The 17,312-nt window shown below is 48.4% G+C and overlaps 1 protein-coding gene across 1 annotated transcript in view; it reads right to left on the bottom strand.

Annotated features, from left to right (window-relative positions):
• The window catches only part of dot1l (DOT1-like histone H3K79 methyltransferase), a gene marked incomplete at its 5' end in the record, with an annotated part of 42,889 nt that overhangs the window by 14,717 nt on the left and 10,860 nt on the right, over nucleotides 1-17,312 (bottom strand). The window contains 17 exons of the mRNA XM_080535439.1: nucleotides 2,058-2,638; nucleotides 3,046-3,091; nucleotides 3,452-3,598; nucleotides 3,996-4,104; nucleotides 5,555-6,012; nucleotides 6,566-6,691; nucleotides 6,988-7,125; nucleotides 12,296-12,397; nucleotides 12,839-12,930; nucleotides 13,178-13,291; nucleotides 13,654-13,888; nucleotides 14,406-14,498; nucleotides 14,890-14,931; nucleotides 16,162-16,268; nucleotides 16,374-16,442; nucleotides 16,894-16,973; nucleotides 17,223-17,278. Of these exons, the coding sequence (XP_080391565.1) occupies nucleotides 2,058-2,638; nucleotides 3,046-3,091; nucleotides 3,452-3,598; nucleotides 3,996-4,104; nucleotides 5,555-6,012; nucleotides 6,566-6,691; nucleotides 6,988-7,125; nucleotides 12,296-12,397; nucleotides 12,839-12,930; nucleotides 13,178-13,291; nucleotides 13,654-13,888; nucleotides 14,406-14,498; nucleotides 14,890-14,931; nucleotides 16,162-16,268; nucleotides 16,374-16,442; nucleotides 16,894-16,973; nucleotides 17,223-17,278 (2,595 nt within the window). The remainder of the gene's footprint in view (nucleotides 1-2,057; nucleotides 2,639-3,045; nucleotides 3,092-3,451; nucleotides 3,599-3,995; nucleotides 4,105-5,554; nucleotides 6,013-6,565; nucleotides 6,692-6,987; nucleotides 7,126-12,295; nucleotides 12,398-12,838; nucleotides 12,931-13,177; nucleotides 13,292-13,653; nucleotides 13,889-14,405; nucleotides 14,499-14,889; nucleotides 14,932-16,161; nucleotides 16,269-16,373; nucleotides 16,443-16,893; nucleotides 16,974-17,222; nucleotides 17,279-17,312) is intronic.

The following is a 17,312-nucleotide window of genomic DNA, read 5'->3' as shown; positions in this document are numbered from 1 at the left end:
TAGGCCATTCATTGAAGGTGCGCCTTATTTATGCTATTGTGTTGCTGAATAACTGTTAATGTGTTACGTTAACATACCGGACTTCTATTCAGCCTGTTGTTCCGTGTTCTATTGAATAAACTTGCCTTTCCAGATTAAATGTCTGTTCTTGGTCTTGGATTTTGTGAAATAAATGTCTAAATAAATGCAACTTATAGTCCAGTGCGACTTATATATGTTTTTTTCCTCTTCATGACACATTTTTGGACTGATGCGACTTATACTCCGGAGCGACTTATAGTCCGGAAAATACGGTAAATACTCTCAGAGACCTGTATGACAATGATGGCCTAGTTTCATTTCAGCACCTCCAAACTAAGTTTGTCCTTCCAGCGTCATATTTTGTCTATCTACAGCTGAGGTCCTCACTCAAGGCCTATGGAGTGCCTTGGCGCTCCCCACTTCCAACTCACCCCATGATAGCCTGGATTGAACATACCCCAACCTCTCGTGGCTGTGTATCCAGAATATATCGCAATCTAATGGACGCAATTAAAAAACCACTTGCGGTTGAGGCTTTATGGAGCCGAGAGCTTGGTGAATTGGATTTCCACCCAAACTGGGACACAATATGGTCTAATCTCAATTCAACCTCCAAAAACATAGCTCATCAGTTAATTCATTTTAAAGTCATCCACAGGGCCTATGCTACACCATAGAAGATACTTAATGAAACTACAACCCAACTACTACTGTCAATTCTGCCCTACCCCCACACCGGGTTCATTTCTCCATATGTCACGGATTGTGTTGTATTTCTACTATTTGGCTGTGACTTGTCTGCTAAATTACCCCTTTTCTTTTTTGTTTTCTTTCTTTTTTCCCTCCCTTCCTTTCTTGTTCTGTATTGTCATTGTTATGTGTTGATAAAAGCAATAAAAAATCTTGATCACAAAAAAAGAACCGCTTTTATTACGTCTTACTGTACTGTAGCCCACTTACACAAGAGTCCAACTCTTTGGCTTTGGTTCCTCAACATTGGCATTGCAATATTCAGATACAAAACGCAATAACACAATAATAATAAGTAACGCAAGTAGTAAAAAAAAATACCTACATTGATAAAGTAATAAAGTGATGGATTTTACAGTGGCTTCAACATGCTGTGCAGAGTACGGTGATATGAAATGCAATATAATACAATACGGTACGGTAGTGAATGAGTCCAATGGTATACAAGTAACCCAGTAGCGTGCAGTGTTTATTATACTGCAATATGTTCATATCCGCAGCGAGCGTGGGGTTGGCTGAGGGGTGGCAGACCCTTGCACCCTTCCTGTGCGTTTCCCCAGGAAACCCAGAAAGGTTCAGGGTCGGATGATGAAGAATGCAGTGGCGGATCTATCATTCATTTGTTTTTAGGACGCATTTTGTATTCCTTTGTACTCTTTTCATGACCACATGGGCCTTGGTGTGTTTCAGCTGCTCACTGGAAAGCACCTCTGAGATTGAGGGGAGCACTCTGAGTACTCTCTGGTTTACAAGTCAGACTGTGTGACTGAATCATGACCCACGGAGGCTGAAGTACCCACACTGGGTTACTGGGATGGAAGCGCTCCAGATAACATCGATTTAAAAAAACGCAAAAAAACATTGACATTTTCATTTTTGCGCATTTAGCAGACGCCTTCAAAAGACCATAGAATAGAAGCGTCAGGCCTGGCCTGGTGAAGACCACACCCTGGTCAGAGCGCACGGAAAACAATCGGAACACTCTCAGGGTGGAGAGCGCTCCGTGAGGGTTCTCCACTTCTATTTAACTGTTTTTTTCACAGTGTTTTTCCAATTGGTTATGTTGTCTAGAGCGCCACTTGTGCCTACTTTTGACCCTGCGGGTTGATTAAATTACAGATTTACCTTCAGACCAGAGAGTATTCCACCGTCCCCTTTTTCACTGTATTTCCTGTATGGCACTTTGGGCTCCACTACTATCCACTACACCCCCTCTGAGACTAATCACTCTCTAAACTCCACTCAATGACATTGTGAAGGAGAAAGGACCTTGGGGCTTGACTCACCATGGTGTTGATGTTGAGTGGGGATCCCGAGGGCTGACTGGTGGAGTTGAGCCCAGGAAAGGACCTCCTCTTGGGGGAGCCGCTGGCCGGGAGGCCCCCCGTGGAGCTGCGTTTCCTCCGGCCGCGCTTGCGCGTGCCCTCCTGAGACCCGTGGCTGTTGTGTGAGTGTGTGTTCTGCGAGCCGGGAGAGTGGTGGTGGTTCCCGTGGTTACTGTGGTGGTGCTGGCCCTGCTTGGTCGAGCCGCCGCCGTGGAGCCGGGAAGCGGCCCCGCCTGAGGAGGAGGAAGAGGAGGACGAGGAGGAGGAAGAGAAGAACATGCGGCGTCGCGACTCGCTGTCGTGGGGCTCGCTGTCAGACTCGCCCTGGCGCTCCGTCCCGTCCCCGGAGGAGGAGGAGTTCCTAGGCGGGGCGTCGGCGTACTGGAGGACGCCCCCGGTGTTGAGAGGGGGGCTGTGAGCGGGGCCGCGGCCCGCTGGGCCCAGGAGAGAGGCGTTGTGGGGGGGGGGAGAGGGGGCAGCACCGTCCTGGTCCTCTGACATCCCGGAGTGAGAACCGCCGTTCACCAGGCCTGAGCAGTATCCTAGCAACACAGGGGAACGGCGGAGGGGATGAGTGCATGTACGACCGTACCCACGACACTCTGGTTCAGCACGTCTGGTGAGTCTTCACTCACAAAGGCAATGTGCATTTAATCTAAATCGTATTAAAAATACACATTTCATTTGGTTCAAGCCTGGCAAATATGTTGACAAGCAGGCTTCAGTGAGTGAGACGTCATGACAGTGTTTCCCATAGATAGACGGGACCGTGGCGGGCCGCCAGAGTCTCATTTGTCCCACCATAGTTGTCATAACAAACCCAAAGTATTTCTCAGCACTGCTCGTGCTGTTACGGAAATTGTTCCGTTTTTTTTGGAAGGTTTGCGGAAAGGAGATAGGATGTCCGTAGTGAATGAGCGTGTGAACGGAGGTGCGAGGGGCTGCTTACCGTTGGTCTGACCGGCTGGAAGAGGGACAGGACTCGGCGTACTCCTCTGGAGAGAGGGAACAACAGAGAACGTGGCGGGGTTAGCGACCGATGCTAAACAAGGCGCACGCCTCACATGACCCTTGTTGACTGTGCGTACACACACAAGGTGCACACGCCGCTTCTCTGTTTAGAAGCGGTTTGTGAATCCGCACGGCTATATATATATCGGCTACTTTGAAATCCACGTCGTCGATCGATATTTACACATGTAACACAACCTACGCTCTTATAAAAAAAGCCTTTATGTAGGAGGATAGGCAGGTGTGTGTAGGAGGGAGGAGAGGCAGGCGTGTGTAGGAGGGAGGAGAGGCAGGTGTGGAGGAGCGGTAGGGGGGGCAGGGAGGTGAGGTAGAGAGGTACCCACCAGTCTCTCCACGCGGCTGGGCAGCACCACGCTGGCCAGGGGGATGCTGACGGGCAGCTTGCTGGGGTGGACCGTGCTGAGGGGGATGCTGATGGGGAGGCTGGTGATGGTGTCGCCCCCGCCCGCCGGGCTCTTCTCCTTACCCCCCTGGACCACACACACACACACACACACACAGACCAGAGTCAGACCAAAGTCACACATTCACAGACCAAAGTCACACATACACACACGCACTCAAAGTCACACACACACATGCGCAAAGTCACACACACGCACTCAAAGTCACACACCCCCTCGCACTCAAAGTCACTCACACAATAACTTAGGGAGGAACAGTGAGGTAGAGGAAAAACACTGGGTGGGTGTGTGTGTGTGTGTGTGTGTGTGTGTGTGTGTGTGTGTGTGAGGAAGTGGAGTGTGAGTCAGAGGGTGGACCGCGGGTCAGACAGTAAACTGTGGTTATATAGCAGCAGACCGTGAGTCAGGCGGTGTGTGGTCAAGACAGACAGGCGGACAGACAGACAGACGGACAGACGGTTACCCTCTCGGCGGCGCTCTTGGGCGTGGCGCCCTGCAGTGTGTCAGACGGTTGGGGTGACAGGCGGATCTGTTTGGCCCCCAGAGGAGAGGTGACAGCACCCAGGTCCCCCCTGCCAGAGCACAGACCACAGTCAGGACAAACACAGAACACTTGTAAACAGCACAGCCTCTGTACTACACCCTCTGTACTACACCCTCTGTACTACACCCTCTGTACTACACCCGCTGTACTACACCCGCTGTACTACACCCTCTGTACTACACCCTCTGTACTACACCCTCTGTACTACACCCTCTGTACTACACCCTCTGCACTACACCCTCTGTACTACACCCTCTGTACTACACCCTCTGTACTACACCCTCTGTACTACACCCTCTGTACTACACCCTCTGTACTACACCCTCTGTACTACACCCTCTGTACTACACCCTCTGTACTACGCCCTCTGTACTACACCCTCTGTACTACACCCTCTGTACTACACCCTCTGTACTACACCCTCTGTACTACACCCTCTGTACTACACCCTCTGTACTACACCCTCTGTACTACACCCTCTGTACTACACCCTCTGCACTACACCCTCTGTACTACACCCTCTGCACTACACCCTCTGTACTACACCCTCTGTACTACACCCTCTGTACTACAGCCTCTGTACTACACCCTCTGTACTACACCCTCTGTACTACACCCTCTGCACTACACCCTCTGTACTACACCCTCTGTACTACACCCTCTGTACTACACCCTCTGTACTACACCCTCTGTACTACACCCTCTGTACTACACCCTCTGTACTACACCCTCTGCACTACACCCTCTGTACTACACCCTCTGCACTACACCCTCTGTAGTACTACACCCTCTGTACTACACCCTCTGTACTACTGCCCTTCTGCCACATTCGCAGACCTGTCAGAAATACTGTTAGAGCTGACCCCAGATCATTTCCTGAGATCTGTTCACATTCAAACCGGAGGGGTTTAGGTGAAAGACCATGGGGTTGTTCAAGGTCTTACATAAGGCCTTTATTCTTTGACTTCTACGGTCAAACAGACAGAGCATCGATACAATAACATATAGAGACAGAGGTGGAGAGTGGGCTAGGGGGGATAGGGATGAGAGAGAACTGACAATCAAAATGGATTCAGCGAATTATTAGGATTATTGCTCTTATTTCTGTTTTTCTTTTTCTTGATGTTGTTCTGAGCAAAGCTATGTATCCTCGTGTCTTTTTTAGTTTTTGTTGTGCTATCCTACCGTTTTGCCCCATGGATATGATGTTGTTTGTGGTTTCCCTTGTCTTGTTTACATGTATTAAGTGTTCTTTGTAGTATATTGAACCTTGGCTGTTGACGGAAGTGGAACTATGTACACGCCCTCTGGGCTTCCTTCACTCCTCGCACTGTTTGTTTTTTTATGTGCTAAATAAATAAACTAAACCAAAAAATGGTTGTATTGTCTATAACTTGTTGTAATAATAAACAAAGTAAAGTAATAATAACAGATAGGGCCTCTCTACAGCCAGAGACCAGCCTGGTCATGTGACTGACCTGTGTCCAGCCAGGCCCAGGGCCAGGCCTCTGAAGTGGGCGGCACCAGAGTCCTGGTTCAGGTGGCGGCGCAGGGCGATCTTGGCCGGGGAGAAGCGGGTGTAGTCGGGGAGGGCGTGGCCCAGCTGCCTGTGGCGGGCGTCGGGGGTGGGGGGCACGATCTCGTGGTCGGGCGAGATGGGCAGGTAGCGGGAGAGCAGCTCGCCCTTGGAGGCGACCCGGCTGTCGAAGCAGGGCGAGGCCGTGCCGTTCATGGAGAGCTCGGGGCTGAGGCCGTTCAGGAGGCCCGAGGCCGCGGCGGCCAGGCTCAGCTTGGGGATGTCGGGGTCCAGGTGGGGCCGGTGGTGGTCCAGGCCCGGCAGGCCCTTCCTGTAGGGGGAGCCGTCGCAGGGGCTGTAGGACTTGAGCTGCAGCAGCTCCTGCTGCCTCTGGCTCTTCTCCAGCTCCACGATGCTGATCTGAAAACCGACAGCAGGGGGGCGCCGTTAGACAAGGAAGTGAGGAAGGGAGATGAGAACCGGTTCGAGGGGGTTGATTCATTCGGTTAATTTCACATAAAATAGAAATGCCAGCGTAATGACATATGAAACTAAACTTTCCCTAAAACGAAGCACTGAAAATGCAGTATCAAATCATGAATATATATATATATATATATATATATATATATTGGATATATATGCCATATATCCAAAAGCAACTAACATTGCAACGGGTGCATACATTTCAGTATATACGGTCCCGGGCAGGAATCGAACCCACAACCTAAGCGATGTTAGCGCCATGCTCTACCAACTGAGCCACCGCAGAGGACCACAAGGTCATGAGACTGAGGGAGAGGAGACGGGGAGTAGGAAGGAGAGGCAGAAGCAGCCAGGAGAGGCGAGGGGAGGGGGAGGTGAGAGGCGAGGGGAGGGGGAGGTGAGAGGCGAGGGGAGGGGGAGGTGAGAGGAGGGGGAGGTGAGAGACGAGAGTCTGCGGGGTGGGGGAGAGGAGGTGTGAGAAGCGTACCTGCAGCTCCAAGCAGTGTCTCTGCTTCTCTGAGATCTGCCTGCGCAGGGCCTGCTTCTCCTTCAGCAGGCTCTCCAGACACAGAGACCCCCAGTCCAGCCTCAGCTCCTCACACCGCGTCTTCAACTGGGGTACACACGCAGAGACGGGGGGGGGGGACAGAGAGGTGGGGGGGAGAGAGAGAGAGATGGTGGAGAGAGAAAGAGAGAGAGAGAGAAAGGAACAGAGTCAGTAAGAGATTAACAAACATGCTATCAAACAAACAAATCTCTCTTGTTAGTTATTTGCCCCTGGGGCTGTTTGTTTGTCTGACAAGAGTTCAGAGCCAGCAGGTCAAAGCCCAACTTGAGAGCAGAGAGAACGGTGGTGATGGTTGCTCAGGAGCGGAGGTCTGAGACGAAGGGATGGAGGGAGGGTCTCACCAGCAGGAGGCTGTGGTCCCGGAGCTCTGCCATGTCTCTCTCCAGCTGCTTGGTCTGCTCCTTCAGCTGCCGGTTGTGGGCCGAGATCTCCTTCTGGGCCTGGAGGAGGTCCTCCATGGTCAGGGCCTTCACTCCCAGCTGAGGGCAGAGGGGGGGGGGGGTGTCACGGGGTGACATTTGCATGCGGAACCTTTTTCGTCTGTGTTTTGTTTCCCTTCGGTCGGGCGCACCGTTGGTGTTGTGGTCGCTGCCCCTCCTGTGCACACCTGGTGCTGGTTGATGGTGATTGGGGACTGGGAGTGGCACTCTTCCCCTTTTCTCTATTTAAGGTGCCAGCAAGCAGAGGAGGAGAGCGCAGTTCGGGAACGAGTGGCCAGACGGGAGTACAGAGACACCGAGTGCCGATAGGACGACCACTAGACGAACCCCTGCTGGATACCAGAGGGACCCGTGTGGAATCGAGAGAACGCCTGACTGGGGATAAGGGAGGGTGTGGCACAAAGCACCCTTCCCAGAGTTAAGTGGACTTTACGCCTTACCTCATCATCTGTCGCGGCCTGTGGGCCACTGTAGTCCCGCTGTTGTTGACGGGAACGTCCGGACTATTAGCTCGCCTCCTATACAGACTAAGGGCCGGTTGCTCAGACAGGGCTTAAATAAAGACAGGACTAGGCCTAATCTTGACTAGTTAAACTAGGTCATTTAAGCCGCTTGCATGAAAGTATCTCAACTGTGGCTTAGTAAGTCGGAGACTATGGAGTCCTGGAGTAAGCTAAGTAAGCCTTATTGCAAACACCTGGATTAAGCCTCATTTGAGGGTAGGGGTAGTGGTGGTCTAGTGGATAGTGAGTTGGACTTGTGATCGGAAGGTTGTGAGTTCAAATCCCGCCTGAAGCCACACCACTACTAGTGTGCCCTTGGGTAAGGCACTTAGCCCTCAGTTACTCCAGGGGGAATGTCTCTGTAATTCGTAATTGTAAGTCGCTTTGGATAAAAGCGTCTGCTAAATGGCAAAATTAAAATAAAAAATTATGACTGCCAGCCATGTTCAGAGCGGAGAGCTCCACACTGCCAGACTTTTGGGGCATTTTCGCTGAACTTTGAAGACCCACCAAATATTGACTTTTCGGACAACATAAACATTGAACATATCTACCAAAACTTTAGACTCTCTTCTTTCGTCAGAAAAAGAAAGTTTGTTTCTAGCCTCTTTGAGTGTTTAGAAATCGGCCGTAGAACATAGGGTGGTTTCAGCAAAAACACCTGATTTTGACCAATAAACAGAGAAAACGAGCTTTTTCTGCAGAACTTTTTTTTTTTTCTGCACTTTTTCTGTATCATCCGACTCTGAACTGTTTGAAGAGTCGCGCGATGGCCGCGCTGCTCCGCAATGCTCCGCGCCGCAATGCTCCGCGCCGCGTTTGGCACATACCCTGATCCGTTTCGCCATTACTACAACCCACAGCAAGCCACTTCCTTCTCCAGGCTTTTATCGAACTACTGCCCCCATCTGGGACCGAAATACATTACACCCAAGTCTGAAATTCACTCGCTAGGTGTAGAACATGTCAATAACGCGATCCCCGCGGGAATTTTTTTTTTTTCTATAAGACGCCAATTGGCGTCTTTGGCAGTCAACGTTACTATTCTATAAGACGCCAATTGGCGTCTTTGGCAGTCAATGAGTTAATTAAAATTAAATTTGAGGGAGGCGGAGCCAGGCTAGTTCATACAATGGTCCCCATGAAAACCCGGAATGGAACAGAAAACACAATTTTTAGTGAGAACATTGATAGAAAACAATACCAGGAGCTTTTATTTTGAAAGCAAATGGTTTTATCTTAATTGTCAGAAAAATATGTAAGCAACTGATGTGACTGATGTGGATCTTGAGATGGAACAATGGCAGTGGCAACCAGAATTCGTTCAAAGAACTACACTGAGTTGGAAAAGACGCTACTAAAACAAATTGCATCAAACCATCCAATCATTGAAAGTAAAAACCATACTGCTGCTACCGAGCAAAAGAAGAAGAGTAGTTGGATTGCAATTAGCAGTGAATTTAATGCAAATGAAAAAGTAACAAAACGAACAGTACAGCAACTTCAGGTGAGATCTTCATTCATCTCTTCATGAGATTATCAGCATTTCACTTCTTTTTTTGGCCTCGGCTCACCTGTAAAAGAGATGCAAATCTCAGTGTGACTTCCCTGGATAAATAAAAATAAAAAAATCATATTTGTGTAAGATAATTCATATTGAATGACATCTGCTTTTATAGACTCTCTGGAAGAACATCAAACTGACTTTAAAAAAACAGAGTGCAGAAGTCAGAAGAGAGCGATTCACTACTGGTGGCGGACCACCAAAAGATCACCAAACTGATGAATTCAGTGATGTGCTTTCTGGAATGATAGAGCACCAGCAACCCCTGGATGGTGTTCCAGATGATGACCATTTGGACAGTGCAAATGAAGAACTGAGCCTGAGCCCAAATGGTAACCTCCATATTCAACTGTCAATCTTCATTCTAAGGTTCATATAAGTAAATGTGTGCTTCTAACACTGTTCATTTTCCCAGAGGAAACAATTGTGACCCAAGTGACAGAGCCAGTGCACAATGACAATGACGTGCACATCTGCTGCCGCCATAACTGAAGTTGTCAGCACTTGTCAGCGAAGAAGAATAAAGATGACAATGCATGAAGTTAGCCAGAGAATTTCATGAAGAGAAAATTAAATATCTAAAGGAAGAACATGAATTTAAAATGAGTATACTCCAGGTTGAATTGGAAATGAAGTTGGAGGAGAAAGCTATGAACACAATGAAGTACAGTGCTGAGACAATTGTGCTTAACTCTTGTGATTCACAATAAAAGTGTCTTGTAATTTCCCAAGAGTATTTACACGAGTACTGACCATTTTATTCCAGCCTTGTCACTCATTTAAATTTACTCTTAAATTATGTACAAAGCAAACAATAAATGCATCTCACCCTAGTTGAAGTGCTGCAATGTGAAGGCATTCCTGTGTGCAAGTCCTCGTTGGTCACCGACTGCCACAACCATGGGCACATCTGCATCATCTTCACCTTCCTGTGGAGGTTCAGGACAGTGCTGCCTCCTCAGGTAGTTGTGCAGCACAGCACTCCGCTTATAATTTTATAATTTTGCCATTTAGCAGACGCTTTTAATCCAAAGCGATTTACAATTACGAATTACAGGGACATTCCCCCTGGAGTAACTGAGGGCTAAGTGCCTTACTCAAGGACACACTAGTAGTGGTGTGGTTTCAGGCGGGATTTGAACTCACAACCTTCCGATGACAAGTCCAACTCACTATCCACTAGACCACCACTACGCTTCAACCCAAGAAGATGCTGCATAGTGATCATTGCTACAGTTGCGTAAACACAGGAATCGATTTTTCCATACGCCAAACATACGCTCAACCATACCTCTAGTGCGGATATGAAACCTGTTGTACCTCTTCTGTGGCGCTGTTATGGGATTAATGTATGGTGTGAATAAAAATGTACTCTGGCCGTATCCACTGTCACCAAGCATTAGTCCACTATGTTGTCCCCTCAGAAACAGATTCATGGACACCACACAGATCACCTGTTTCCCGGTGAAAGGTTCCAGATGCCAAGAACCTCAAGGTAATGAGGACTTGGAGTGGAATAGGTACAGGCCTTCCTCGTTGAGACAGCTGAATGGATAGTCCAGGCTCAAGCAAAGAAATTATTTCTGATGCATTTTCCTTGTGCATCCGAAAGCGGTCTCTAAAAGTTATTTCATCAAAGTAAGTAAGTACCCGTCTGGCTAGCCTCTGTAAGGCATGCTGGTCTTCATTGAGATAATCCAAGTACTCCATGCTTCCTCACAGACAATGTTAAACTGACTCCAACTTGGTTAAATTTAGTCCTAGAATAGCTCTAAACTTCCTTCTTGCAATCATCTTAATTTAAACCAGAATAGACTAAGGGCCGGTTTCAGAGACAAGGCTTAAGCCTAGTCCTGGACTAAATCACACGTTCAATGTAAAATCTCCATTGAAGATGTTTTTTAGTCTAGGATTAGGCTTAAGCCTTGTCTGTGAAACCGGCCCTAAATCTGTCTTGTTTTAAGCTATGTCTCTGCAAGACGTTTTTAGTTAAATGGCTTTTTAGTCTGGAACTAGGCTTAAGCCATGTCTGAGCAACCGGCCCATAGTGTTCTAGGGTTAGCCTCTCCAGTGTTTCTTGTGAACTTTATTTTGCTTTTGCTTGGTGTGTCTATTCTTTTGAGTAGTGTTGTTTATGACGAGCTAGTGGCAAGCTCCTTATTTGTGTGGTTTATTATTTCTGTCTTCTCGACAGTTGTGTGGTTTTCTTTGATCATTTAGTTTTAAGTATCTTTTTGAAGTTTTGAGTTGTATTATTTTGGAGATCGAGGGCTAACCCTATGGTCTAGCGTAGCTGGGAGTTAGTGGAGGGGCGCACCGTGAGAGTGACTGTCGTCTATATACCACCTGTTGAGTCCCTCTCCCTCCTGTCCTCAGCGAGACCATTGGCGCCACGCCGGGATAGAGACGTGCCGGACCTTAGGGTCCTTGACCGACGGGATACGGCCGGGAGTTAACCCTGGGGGGAGCCCGAGTCGAGACTCCATCGGATTACCCCATCCCATTGGACTCTGTTGTTTTTAAAGACTCTGTTTTTAATTAGCTTTTGTAATTCCTTTTAATAAAGATTCATTGTGGACTGTTCCTGGTCTCTGGGTGTTGTCTGGGTAACCTTGGTTGGCTCCTCAACAGTATCCTCTTAGAAGGCAGGGGTGTTGGAAAGCTTTAGGGCTGCCCCTGCCCCGTTACAGGGGGATGTGTGTGTGTGTGTGTGGGGGGGGGGGGGGGGGGGGGGGGGGGGGGGTCAGAAAACAGCAGGCTCAGGCCCTTCTGTACCACACATGTTCAGTGAGCACGAGACGAGAACATTTTTTGAAACGAAAAAAAAAAAAAAGGGGGGGGAAATAACTTCTTGTTTGGCTAGTTCAGTTTCAAGTTATCTTCTTCTATCTACTATATCATGCCTACTGAACACAGTACAGTTGAGTGTTGTGGTGGTGGTGGTGGCGGGTGGAGCGACATGCTGAGACTCGATAAGAAACAGCTACAGGTGGCTTTGATGACTGACGCAAGTTCGCCTCGCAACCTCCTGAGGAGCGTTTCAACATCCACTTGTAAAACACGATAATATTTGCGCTTCACAATTACCACTCCTCGCATGACACATTCACGGCTTTAAAGAGAAGAGTTAAGAGACGCGTACCTCATCCAGTTTGGTGTCGAAGAGGCCTTTGATCTTCTCCTTGTGGGTCTGACACACTGACTGCAGCTGTTCCGCCTGCCCAGACAACTCTCTGTGTTTCAGCTACGGTGGTGGTGGGGAGGGAGAGAGAGAGACAGAGAGCGAGAGAGACAGAGAGAGAGAGAGACAGAGAGAGAGAGAGAGACAGAGAGAGAGAGACAGAGAGAGAGAGAGAGAAAGAGAGAGAGAGAGAGAGAGACAGAGAGAGAGAGACAGAGAGAGAGAGAGAGAGAGAGAGAGACAGAGAGAGAGAGAGAGAGAAAGAGAGAGAGAGAGAGAAAGAGAGAGAGAGAGAGAGATGGGGGAGGGGCATGGAGGAAGGGAGATTTAGAGGTAGAGTTTCAATCAACACAGCACACAGGGTGCATAATCACCACAGATTAAACTGTCATCATAAAAGTGAGTTGAGGGATTGTGAACGGACGTGGGGCTAATATCGGCCTTTCTGTTTGGAACCGGAGAGAAGTCCATCTTTTATTTTATTTTTTTTAAAAAATTTTTTACCTTCTCCTGCTCCAGAACTTGCTGCAGGTTGGTGCGGTACTGAGGTGTCTTCATGTGGGCCATGAACTGCAGGTATTGGACCTTAATGTTGTCTGTGGGAGCGGGGAGGGGAAGAGACAAGATAGATGTTATCACATCTGTCCCTGCAGCGGTAGCAGCTCCCTGAATGACGTCGGTGTGATTAGATTAGTTTTTTTAGATTCTACTTTATTGTCATTGCAGAGTACAAGTACCAGACAACGAAACGCAGTTCAGCATCTAACCACACGTGCAAATAGAGACATAAAACATGAGGGTGATGAGTGTTAGGGGAGGTGGGGTGGGGGTTATCAGACTCACCCAGCAGCTGTTGCAGGGCCGGCGGGGTGGGGCCAAGGATCAGCTGACCAGACGCATAGTGCTGAACTTTGGGAGGTAGCTGGTAGAAGGGACTCTGAGGTGACCTGTACGCATCTGTTGGAAACAACCAGGGGGAGAGAAAACATGTCACTGTTCTGCAACACAAATCAAGTGTTTGGGGGCTATGGAGTTGCATGTGGAGCTGCGTGTGTGTGTGTGTGTGTGCGAGTGTGTGTGTATGTGTGTGTGTGTGTGTGTGTGTGTGCGTGAGTGTGTGTGTGTGTGCACGCGTGTGAAAGATAGAAAAGAGAAAGCGAACGTGTGTGTGTGTGTGTGTGTGAGTGTGTGTGTGTGTGTGTGTGTGTGTGCGAGTGTGTGTGTGTGTGTGTGTGTGTGTGTGTGTGAGTGTGAGTATGTGTGAGTGTGTGAGTGTGAGTATGTGAATGTGTGAGTGTGTGTAGTGGCAGGTGGCCCACCCTGAGGGGGTGCTGCAGAGAGGGTCTTGGCGTGCAGCAGCTCCAGGGCGCTCTGGCTCTTCTTGGTCTTACGCTCGGCCGCCGTCTCCGCGGCCTTCTTGGGGCGTCCGCGCTTCTTGTTGCTCAGCTTGCGGCCCTTAGCCAGGACGACCCGGCGGGGCTTAGGTGACGCCTTCACCACCTTCACCACCGCCGCCGCCAACACACCCGGCCTCTCGTCTTCCCCACAAGACTCCTGGGACACACACACACACACAGACACACACACGGACACACACACGCAGACACACACAGACACATGCACACCCAGACACACAGACACACACAGACACGCATAGACACAGACACACAGACACACACAGACAGACACACACAGACACGCACAGACACACACACAGACACACACAGACACACAGACACACACACAGACACAGAGAGTGAGCGAGACAAACACACTCCTGCAGACACAAAGGAGATCTGTGCTTTGATACTGCTGGGTTGGAACAAAGGCCTCTATGAGTGGCGTACTTGAGGACAGACTTGGTGAATGAAAGATTTCGATTTTAGAAGAGTTTCTTCTAATATTGTAGGTTTTATAGGATGTTTTGATTTCTGTACTGAAGTGTGTTGTGTTTGTGTACGTGTTGTTTTGTTATGGTGTATATATTGTGGACAGGGTGCCTGCAGAAGTCCTTGGACTCTGTGTGCTTCCCCAGTAGAAATAAAGGTTGAAACAAATCAATAAAACACACCTTGTGCTCCTTGGCCTTGGTTGGCGTGGTGGTGTTGCTTTTATTGTCTTTAGTATCCTTCTGCAGACGACGTCTAGCTGCCTCTTGCTCCTCCTGTAACAGATATACATATATATTATTATTATTATTATTATTATTAACAAGAACAACAACAACAATATATACCATTTAGCTGACTCTTTTATCCAAAGTGACTTACATCACAGTGAGTGCATACATTTTTCTGTATATATGGTCCCAGCGGGAATCGAACCCACAACCTAAGCGTTTTAGCGCCATGTTCTACCAACTGAGCCACAGAGGACCACAGACAGGACCGTCTTACGGTGCCTTGTTGATCAGGGCTATGATGGAGTGTAGGACGTGTAGGAACAGGTGTAAATACTGGCACAAAGTGATCACACACCATTATCTAAAATGACATCTTATTAAGCAATGATGGAGTGTAGACAAAAAAAGCTAATAATAGAAAAGGTGGGCTTACCCTGAGTTTAGGATTTTTGAGACTAGAAAAATAGTTTTCAAGCTGAAAGGAGAGAGAGAGAGAGAGAGAGAGAGAGAGAGAGAGAGAGAGAGAGACCGAGAGAGAGAGAGAGAGAGAGAGAGAGAGAGAGAGAGAGAGAGAGAGAGAGAGAGAGAGAGAGAGAGAGAGAGAGAGAGAGAGAGAGAGAGAGAGAGAGAGAGAGAGAGAGAGAGAGAGAGAGAGAGAGAGAGGGGGTCAGGTGTTAACATTTGAACAAGGACACAGAGGGATTGCAGAGAGGTGACAGTCCCTCTGGTCACTCCGCAGCTCCCTATGAGAGGAGCTACAGAAACAATGCAATGACCTCACCGTTTCCACGGCCACAAGCAGATGGACACATTAAACACTTAGCCTGTTGTTTCCGCTGCTGCGCATTCAGGCACAGACATGACGCAGTCAGGCGGCTACAGACTGGCACGGACCAGTATAGCGACACAACAACATGTACCCAAACAAGGAGAAGGATATTCTTGGCTCTAATGACGGCTCAGTACGTAAGTCCAAACAAACAGGCAGACAAACTTCTGGTTGTTCTGTTTACAGTTCACAGATTGGGCAAAAAAGAAAAAAAAGAAAAGGGGACTGCTTGAATGTTGTCAGGTTTTTTTGTTCTCCCCTCAAATGTCGTCCTGTAAAACACACATGGCTGGATGTGCTTTACAAACCACGTTTTGATTCCGGTTTTGGACACGAGCCTTTGCTTTGGATGTTTTCAACGTTTTCCAAGTCTTGAAAACAAATGAAGCCACAACATTGAGTAGTAATGAATGTTGTTTGCCATCACCTGTGGCTGAACCAGCGCTGCCGGGGCAGTGGCTCGCTGTGCCAGTCCACAGCAGGTGCATACCAGCCGACCTGACAGGAAGACGTTTCCTGCAGAGTGCAGGGATATGTCCGACTGAACATTCTCTGTAGGCATTATCACCAAATATCATGCCAATGTGTTTCGGGGGGCTGACCATATCTGACATGCACAGTGTTTGGGTTTACAATGATATTTGATAGAAACACCAGCGCTCGCACATATGGACAAACAAACAAAAACAACAACAACAAAAAACAGGGCAAAAGCTTTTTAGGCCAGGGGTCACTTCGTAAGGGGTGAACTGGACTGGGTGGTGGCAGGTCGGACGTTAGACATTGTGAGAGGAGCTCACTGGGGGTGGGGGGGGGGACCAGCGGAGGCCGGCCTTAAGAGGACACGAGAGGAAACGTGAGGAAACGTGGACTCACTATGGTGCGGTCTATCGTATGCAGGTAGTAGGACACAGGCTTCCCCGTCCAGGACACTGACCCCCTCAGCGGAGACAGCTCGACCACTCTCATTATTGTGCCAATGTCTGGAAAAAAACAAAAGCAAAAAGGGAATCAAAGCGAGTGGTTTCGGTTCACAACGTGACATGAGGAAAAAGTATGCTTTTTCTTCCACGGATTCCAACACTTACCACTCAAGTTTCGACTGTTTATTCTAAAATTCAGAGGTGCAAAAGGTTTCGAGGATACAATTTTCCCGCCTGAAAGAGAGAACAGATCAATATTGTGACGGCACTTCTCGATAGGAATGTCTGAAACAAGAGATTACGACGACACCCAAACAAAACGCCATAATAGACACCAGATCTACAAATCTGCTACAAATAATCAATGGAACCATTCATCATCCTGTCACGCTGGCCTTTTAAAACACAGGGGTCAGGTGGAAGAGACCACATAAGGCCGGGGGAGGGGAGGGGCGGGGGGGGTCGAGGAGGTCAAGTGTTGTGTTGACACAGCTGTCATAAGCTACTGCTGCCTACTCTCACTCTCTGGGTATCACGAATGAAAGCAGCTGAATCAATAACCAATTGAAATGATCCCCAGTCCCTTTCTCTCCATGTACAACCGGCCTGCAGGCTCTTCCACAGCATCCCAGCAGTCTGCGCGGTCACAAAGAAACTCCCATAGACTCCAGTGTTGGCTACCAACCTTCCTTCATATTAGCAAAGCGCTCCTTCAGCTGGTGGTCCACCTCCGGACCAAAGGCAAAGTTATTCACGAAGATAACACTGCAACACATAAAACAGTTTTGTGTCAAATTCCGTATTTTTTTTGTATATCTCTCAAATATGAGTTGATACACAGGCTGCCTATTTGATGAACTCATGTATCAGTGATGTGTTCTGAGTTTGAGTTCTGATGTGTTCTGAGTTTGTTAGTTAGTGAGTTAGTCTGGGGGTGACTGGGGTAGTCTGGGGGTGACTGGGGTAGTCTGGGGGTGACTGGGGTAGTCTGGGGGTAGTCTGGGGGTAGTCTACCTCGTGTTGGCTATCCTATCTTTCCACTCTTCAGACAGAAAGTCTCCCCTCTCCAGCTGTAACACAAAGAGGAACATACATAATATAATA

Source organism: Nansenia antarctica, assembly GCF_963989245.1.
Source record: "Nansenia antarctica genome assembly, chromosome: 7".
In the NCBI taxonomy this organism is placed as follows: domain Eukaryota; kingdom Metazoa; phylum Chordata; class Actinopteri; order Argentiniformes; family Microstomatidae; genus Nansenia; species Nansenia antarctica.
The sequence above is the reverse complement of the archived record's forward strand: the minus strand, read 5'-3'. Positions and strand labels throughout refer to the sequence as shown.